The 8,548-nt window shown below is 36.7% G+C and overlaps 1 protein-coding gene across 1 annotated transcript in view; it reads left to right on the top strand.

Moving 5' to 3' along the window:
- Positions 1–8,548, top strand: part of LOC101863896 (protein phosphatase 1 regulatory subunit 7) — a 22,947-nt gene extending 14,399 nt beyond the window's left edge. The window contains exons 11-15 of the mRNA XM_005098030.3: positions 1,077–1,211; positions 2,714–2,783; positions 3,402–3,483; positions 6,501–6,599; positions 7,632–8,548. Of these exons, the coding sequence (XP_005098087.2) occupies positions 1,077–1,211; positions 2,714–2,783; positions 3,402–3,483; positions 6,501–6,599; positions 7,632–7,704 (459 nt within the window). The 3' untranslated portion in view covers positions 7,705–8,548. The remainder of the gene's footprint in view (positions 1–1,076; positions 1,212–2,713; positions 2,784–3,401; positions 3,484–6,500; positions 6,600–7,631) is intronic.

The following is an 8,548-nucleotide window of genomic DNA, read 5'->3' as shown; positions in this document are numbered from 1 at the left end:
TTATTATTATATACACCATCTCAGCAACTGGACAAGCCGAAAACGTTCCTTCTGAGAGACTAGTTTTGTATAATATGTCTGACAAGCCCATGATTGCTTTTTCAATCTTTCCATGAAATTCACTGTCGTGTGTTTCTGGTTCTTTGTCTCCAAGTCCGCTGACATTCCAGGTCACCCCGAGGCTCTGGTGAAACCGTGACTGGCCTAACAAGCCGACAACGGGTAAGTCATGCTACGAAAAGTAAAAAGGGGAATACACGGACCGATTCCAACGGGAAAAGACCAGGAAAAGCTAGAATAACGATAAAAATAGGCACTTGGAATGTCAGCGGACTTGGAGAGAAAGAACCAGAAACACACAATAGTGAATTTCATGGAAAGAAAGAAAGTAGCAATCATGGGCTTGTCAGACATATTGTACAAACTAGCCTCTCAGAAGGAACGTTTTCGGCTTGTCCAATTGCTGAGATGATGTATAAAATGCTAATAATAATGTTATAATTATAATTATAATAATGATAATAAAAATTATAATAATAATAATAATAGTATAACTCCATTTATTTAGCTCATATCCACACTCTACAGCATGTTCTATGCACTTTAGCATTATTATTACCCCATCAGACCTTATTATTACCCCATCAGACCTTAAAATATGGTCCAGAAATATTCTCGGCTTCCCAGGAAGCTTACAGTGCAAGCTGCAGATTTTGTGCATGCTGAAACACTAACAAACTGACAACATCTTTTGCTGTCTATAGACAGGTACCCATTTCCACCTAAATCAAATGAGGAAATTTTGTGTAAAATGTCTTTGCCAAGGACTCAATGTTGGGCCCTCAACTGGATTTGAACTCACAACCTTACATTGAGAGTCTGAGAGCCTAGATTTGTACTAGATTTTTTTACATTAAGGTCAAAGTTTATTTATTTTTAAAATTTTAGATTGATAATTGTGCACTAGTGAGTTTGATTTTTCTGCACTGATCAAATCTTTCAGACCCCATCTATTGAATAAATGCCTCCTGTTCTTTTTTACTATTATAGAAATGTCTCCTTTTTTTTCTCTCCAGTGCTCCCTGTCAGACTTGGCAGAACTGGTGGAGCTCTTTGTCTCTGCGAATCCATTTACTATGGAAGATGGAGAAATGCCTACATATCATCTTCATGTGACAATGGCTTTACCTAATTTGGAAGTCATTGATGGAGTAAGTCTTTTTTAAAATCCAATTTGCTCAAATTGTTCTGTTGTTCTTTTTGAGATCAACCTATTGAAAAATTTTAATTTTAAAAACCTGTAAATTTATAAGGTTTTTCGCTCGCATTGACACAATTTAGATCACAGAGGCAATTGGCTGTTCAACACTGCCTGTCAGGGCCAGCCTAGGTTCCGAGGGAAACATCCCCACTGAGGAATCAGACTTAAGTTTTGGCACACAACCGCAACACCACAGACGCTGGATAACTTTTTTCAAACCACAAAAAACTGAATGAATTGAGAATAAATAGATGAGTTAGAAGCTTCATGATAAATGCTCAAAATGTTGTGGGTTGATTTGAATTATAACAGGAGCTTTCGAATTCTTCTTTGTGCTTTTCAAAGTTCTTTAGATGGTTCTCTACACTGAAGCAGTTTAAAGGGTAGTGAATACATTTTTTAAATTCTGATCCTCAGAATGTCTCAGCACAATGTGGAGGCTATATAATAAGTGTCGTGCTTGGAGTTTATTTTTAACATTTCTACTTGCCTTTGCTGGTTTTGTTCTTTGAGAATAGAGGATCTTGTAAGATAAGTAAAACTGTTTGAAAAAAGGTAGATGGTAATACATGGTGATTTTTGCAACTTTTTAATTTCACATTTATTTTGACGGGAACGTGAGAGACACATTTTAGTTTAACTGTACCAAAAGTTTTCTGTTCTTTCCATCTGATGACTTCTGTTTTCTTTTCTACCTATAATATCTTTAGCTCTGTAAATTTAGGTGAACATGCCTTTTCGTGTATCTTCATCTCTTTGAAAATAATTGCTTCTTCCTCATCCCACTGTATCATACTTTTCCCTTTTCTGATTCTTGTCTACTCGTGATGAGCAAAGGTATATCTTTACAAGCTTTAGATGTTTTCTTTTATTTCCATGCTGAAGCATTCTGTATTTATTCAATATTCTTAACAGATATGCTGTAAAAATCCCTTAGTTTATATTGAAAATGGACATCTAATTACTTATACTAGTTGTGTTCTACTTTTATCAATGATGAATGAAAGGGTCAGAGAGGTTCACATTGTCAAGACACACCATCATCTTTCTTATGAGATGTTTTATGAAATTAAAGCTAAAGAAAAAAAAGCTTTCAGTTTTTTTGTTTTTTTTAAAGTCAACACTTCTCCTGTTACCCTACACTATTAAAATATAGTGGAGTCTGCTTAAAACGAAATATGCGGGACTGGTGGATTTTCTTTGATTTAGCCAGGTTTTCAGTTTGGACAGGTTGCTCAAATAGAAGAATTAAAAATTGGGAGTGTTAATTTCATTCTATTTACTGCTGCTTTACCCGTCTCTTAAATAACCCAACAGTGTTGATAGGGGCTTTAAACCTATACTATTTTTTCACTCCTGCTTACGTGTTAAACATGTTCAGTGAAAGCAGACTCCTCTGTATGTATTAAAAAAGAAATTAATGTATTATTTGGTTAATATTTTTTTCTACAGGCTCAGATCAAGAGGCCGACAGGCAGGGCAGGTGCAGCTCCTGTCATGAGACCAATGTCTGCCTCCAGTAGTGAGTGAACTGTTATGTTGTATAGCAGTGCTGTTCCGTTAAATATAAAGTCATATCTGTTCAAGACATCCTCCTATTGTCGAGGAGAAAAATGGTCATTTTAGACTGATAGTTACCTTGAATATTGTCATTAACTCTTTATCTCCGTGGGGGTAAACCCTCTATGCTGGGGCCCTATTTTGGTACCAAATCTATAATTGACCTATATGTCACTAAACTAATCATTAAATAAAAACAAGTCAACCTATTTCGATAGCTGTTCATCTAATGAATGATCTCCCGGTAAAAGAGACTTGTTTTCGGCAATTGCGGAAAAATAAATTGATGTCAAAGTCGGCGCAAAGGAAAGCGCCTAAGCCAGCGGCTCTCCGGCATAGCGGTTTAGATTACGAGCCGCTGGGAGCGGCTTGCCGGAGTTAATAATGCGGCATTCTGGGAATTTTTGTCTTCAATGTTATCATCATATATTTGTGAAAGTGAATATTGAACTTTTGTTTTATACTTTTGTTTCTTTTTTACATTCCACATTGTTTCAATTTCAAGTATTTGATTGACTGAATTACTGTTCATGCTTGAAATATTATTTTCACTAACAGAATGTTTCTGTAACTGTTACAGTTATCAGTGTGCGACAGGTTGACTCACAGCTGAAGTCTGCAAATGCTGAACAAGAAACCTTACAGAAAAGTATTTCGGACAGGTTGGACTCATTATTGCAGTAGACTTTTCTAGTTGATTTTGCAGTCATAATGGCTTGCTGGAATTGCACAAAAAATTTGGTGCTGATAGAAATTCATGTGTCAGTTTATTTTTATCTCATCTTTAATATATTCTCTAGTATTCTTTTTTTCATTTGTCAAGGGTTCTGTTTTGGAGTTGTTGCTGTAAATTTCAAGTTGTGACAGTAGATCTCATGGCACAATTTTCATAATTTAAGAAGCAAATTATTCAAGAATCTGGGTGCATAAATCTTGCTTTAAAAGAAATAAAAGAGAAAAAACCAAAGCGGATTGATTCAAATGGCAGCAGACCTAGAAAAGTAAATGAACAGCAGGCTAGAACAATGATCGAAACATTCATATGGAATGTCAGCAGACTTTGAGACAAAGAACCAAAAATAGTGAATTGCATGGAGATAAAGAAAATATCAGTCACGGGTTTGACAGATGTACGGAAGAAAGGTAGTAGCTACAGATTGATTCATGAGAGAGCTAAACATGATGTAGCTTTCACCATACACCCAACCAGAGTTGATTCTATTGTCAAAATCAACCAAATTTCAGAGCCTAATGAGCATAAAGCTCACAGAAGGTGGTAAAATAACATCATACATCCAAACATCTCTACGGCATAGTTGGAGAAAGAAGAACCCCTAGGTAAGAGTACTTGACAGTTTTAATGACACAATAAGATAATAATAGCAATTGAGAAATGATACTAGGCCTATGTGCTGAGCACGACATGATGATCACAAATGCATTTTCCAACACAGGGTAAGCGAAATCAAGACCTGGTACAAATGGAATGATGTGAATCATGCATCAGAAATTGGTTTCTTCCTGATGCGCAGAAAACAAAGATATACAGCCAAGGATTTAGAAGTGGTCCTTAACTACGTTATCAACATTGAGCATAGACCTTTGATACTTGCTCTCACTCCTGCATTGTAAGGGGAAAAAGAAGCACAAGGGAAAAACAACAATAAATTCAAGAAAACTGGAACAGCCAGATATCAAGAGGGCAATTGGGGATAATAGCACTAAGAAGTACAATAAGCTGTCACCTGCCTGAGATAAAAAAATGTAAATGAAGAGTAGCAAACATTAACAAATTCCTTATTAGAAATACTGAAAAACAGATGTGGAACCAAGCGAACAGGTGGATACAAAGGCATAAAAAGATACTAGTAGAAAGATGAGACCAAAGAAGCAATTAAAAAGAAAAAGAAGCTTTTTGAAACATGGCGAAAGTAAAAAAACTAAAGACTATATAGCATACGGAAAAGTGAAAAGCGAGACAAAAATAATTAAAAGAAATGCTTTAAAAATTCAGGGAACATTTTTGGGAAGAAAACTAACTAAATCCTAAAGGGGTCTATAAAAGTGTGAACAGCATACGGATAAAGAAAGAACCACATAATCCAACGCACATCAAGAACTACAAAAAAGGAAAAGCCATTCTCAGCGAGGAGCCTGTAAAGAAAAGACAGGAAATTTTCTTTAAAGAATTTCTATACCCAGATGTTTGTCACAGACAACAAGGAGGATTCAAACCAAAATATGCCGAGCAAACAAAACTAACCACCCAGTTCAGAGAAATTGACAAGGCACTTTAAACCATCCGCAAGAACAAAGCTCTGGACCAGATGACATCACAGGAGAAGCCATCCAATATGTGAGGCATTGTGGTAAAATCAGGTGCTCGTCAAAATAATGATATCAAAGAACCCATCATTTTTCTGGCCGTTTGGAAATAGTTTTTTTAATTTTCTTTTTTTAGGACGAGCACCTTTTGTCCTTTCAAAAACATATTCTGTGAGGATTTTACTGAAAAAATGTTGATCAAAAGCACAAAAACATGTGTCACGATGCTGTGGAATCTGGCGCTTGTCCATTTTTTTGGTAGGTGGAGTTATTGGTATCATCTTAAAGCTTGTTCATTTATCTTGCTTTCAATTTAAAAAATACCCGTCTATCTTGAGAAGAAGTGAAGATATTTGCGATTGAAAGAGGTATGGTCACTTGGTTTCAGCAGCAAAAATAGTGAGAAAACAGCCGCCAAAGTTTGGTAAATCCAATTGCTAAAGAGTCCTGGAAAACTGAAAAATTACATATTTTGTGCTTTTAATCAATATTTTAAAATAATATTCACACGAAAATGTGTTTTTATTGGGACATAAGAGTGTTTAAGTTTAAAAAAAACCCCAAAAGTTTGATAAAGATTGCCAAACTGATGGGAAAATGCCTGTTTCTCCAATTTTATTTTGATGAGCGCCTGATTTCACCACTATACCTCACACATGTTAATTTTCCTTTTCCAAGGACACTCAGGCTTTGGAAGTCACCAAACTGTGGAGGCCGTTTTCTAGCTAATTTTACCTCTGACACCACACAACACCATCACCTATCAGCTTACACCCCTTCTATCTCATCCAAATATCTGTATGACACCAAGGGACAACTTATCACAGCTATGTTTATTCCAACATTGTGCTATCAATGCCAGACTTGGACTTAAAATATAACGCATGCAAGTTATTGCAAGCAAAATTGCTGCAAAAGAGGTTAACAAATGTCTCTGAAAACCCTTAATGTCACAAAAAGAGGCAAGCAGAGAAATGAAGTTGTAAGCGTAACCGTTGGCATGGAGTCCTGCTAGCCATTCACAGAAAAATAAAGAATAAAAGGGTTTGGCCATCTGTTTTGAATGCCATGTAGTCAGCCAGCCCCAAGAGCCTAAAACACCAAGTACTTAAACTACAAAGGAAGAGGTAGACCATGAAAAAGATGGATTGAAGGAGTCAAGGGAACCCTGAGAGATTACAACATCTCAATTGAAAGAGCTGCCGAGTGGATCTACTGTACAGAAAAGTGGGAAGACATGGAATGAAATCAAGAGGCTAACCCAGGGTAGAGAAGGTTGAAAAGTGTTTGTCCGTGACCTGTACCCTGGTGCAGGGTGATAAAGGCAGTGATATTATGATGGTTTCTCTTGCAGATTTGACTCACTCCGCAGTCTGTTCAACAGTCTCCCATCAGAAGCCCCACAGCCCCCTACAGATAGCCCCACATCAATGTTATCCAGTCGCTGTAGCAGGTATGAGTATCTCTACCCTTAAGCTTCTTTTACACGACACAAGACACTGAAGTGTTACATACTTCATCTCCTTCAGTTCATCTTTTTCCTTCTGTCTTCTTCATTTCTTGCTTATATCCTTGCTTTTGTTATTGTTCTAAGTCTTGCTCTTTGCTCTCTCCTTCGTCCTCCTCCTCCTCCAACTCTCCCTACTCCTCCTCCTTGTTCTTTACCCTCTCTTCCTTCTTTTTTTTTTCTTCCTCTTCTTCTCCTTCTGCTGCTGCTTTGTTCCCATTCCTCTGCCCTCCTTCTTTTTCTTCTCCTACTACTGCTGCTCTTCCTCCTCCAAATATTCATCTAAACTTGATAAAGTAGATCTTTAGTGTAATTGACCTTAGGTTTTGCATGAATCCCTTTCTCATGCCTGAAATTAAGGTCTCATGTCTTTCAGGTTGCCATGTGTGTTTTCAAGGAACTCTTTGTGTTTTATAGTGACTAAACTTCAGTTTCTCTACTTTTGGTTTAGAGATTGTTTAGAATTATTTTACTCTCAAGGACAAACCTGAAAAACCTGCTGTTCTTCAACTTTCAGTTTTCAAGGTGTTTTTATCTTGCACAACTAGAGCAGCTAACTGCTGATTTTTAAATTTTTTAAAAATGTGGCTGAGAATTACCAGGACTATGAAATTCTCTAGGAAAGTGCCCTTAATTTATCTCAAGACATTGCCTTGGGGAACCAGGGTAAAAAATATAATTTTGGTGTTAGATATACCCATAATTGAATTTACTTTTCAGTTCATCTTTCCTTGGATATTTCTACCCAACCTGGTGTGTGATATTTAGCCATGTGCTTCATCTTTGGAATGGCCTAAAAACGGCGTTGAATTTTAATACTGATAATCAACAAGTGATTCCCAACAATGACTCTTGTCACCCAATGGTGGCCTTTTTTTGCACTGGTCATTGAACGGGATGCATTGTGTGAGTGGAAATTACAGATATCAAAATGAAATTAAAGAAAAAGTCAAATACTTTTTCTTTTTGTCTTTTCAGCCGCCTTCGCATTAAAGAAGCTCAACAGTTTGCAGCAGCAAATTTTGACATCAGCGGAGATGACGACTTGTGAAGCAAATAATATGACACAGAGGGAAAACAAGGACAGCTGGAAAAAAAAATATTGCCAACACATGTAAACTGAAATCTTCAGATTCACCACGCTTTTAATTGTAAATAATTATGTTCTAAATTATTCCATTCACAACATTCTCATGTTTGTCGAGATGTTTGTTGTTCTGAGTTCTTAAGTATTTCTTTCATTTCAGTCTATTTTGTAATGTTACAAATGCTTATCCACCACATTGGTGTCCATACCAAACACACTTGTGTGTCCATTGATACTATATTACACACCTTTCTGAATAAAAATATGACAAAATTATATTATTATTATTTCAGGGAAGCAAATCCTAAGCCATGTTCTTTGTGTCATTCATTCCCCAATGATAGGCCCACTTACAATCATTGTACATTTCCTCCTTGCCAAGTAATTGAATGTTTTTAAAAGTGTGTTCCTATTAGTCTTGTGATCTATTCTTCTGCTTGGAAGGTTTGTTTATCAATGCTATATCATGTTAGTGTGATAGTGTGTGGACCAGAGGTCCGGCTAGCAAATTTTGATAGAGAGTAGTTTTTCACTGAAAGGTCAAGTGCACAAACGTTCTACGAGTAGGTCAGTTCAACCATTTCCATGCCCCTGTAGAGAAGCTGATCAAACAGCTGAGAATGTCATTCAGAACTGCTGAAAACATCAACTGAGGGAAGAGGTTTGGCATACTCCTGTGTTTCTCCAAGAGAAATTGTGTGAAGTGGAAGATGTGTTAGGGAAGACTGCCAAATTTGTAGTTGGAGCTAGTCACAAAATCACATGAACAGATGAGACAGGAATGGGTGATACTATACTGTAGAGCAAA

Source organism: Aplysia californica, unplaced genomic scaffold (genome assembly GCF_000002075.1).
Source record: "Aplysia californica isolate F4 #8 unplaced genomic scaffold, AplCal3.0 scaffold00170, whole genome shotgun sequence".
Lineage (NCBI taxonomy): Eukaryota > Metazoa > Mollusca > Gastropoda > Aplysiida > Aplysiidae > Aplysia > Aplysia californica.
The sequence above is the reverse complement of the archived record's forward strand: the minus strand, read 5'-3'. Positions and strand labels throughout refer to the sequence as shown.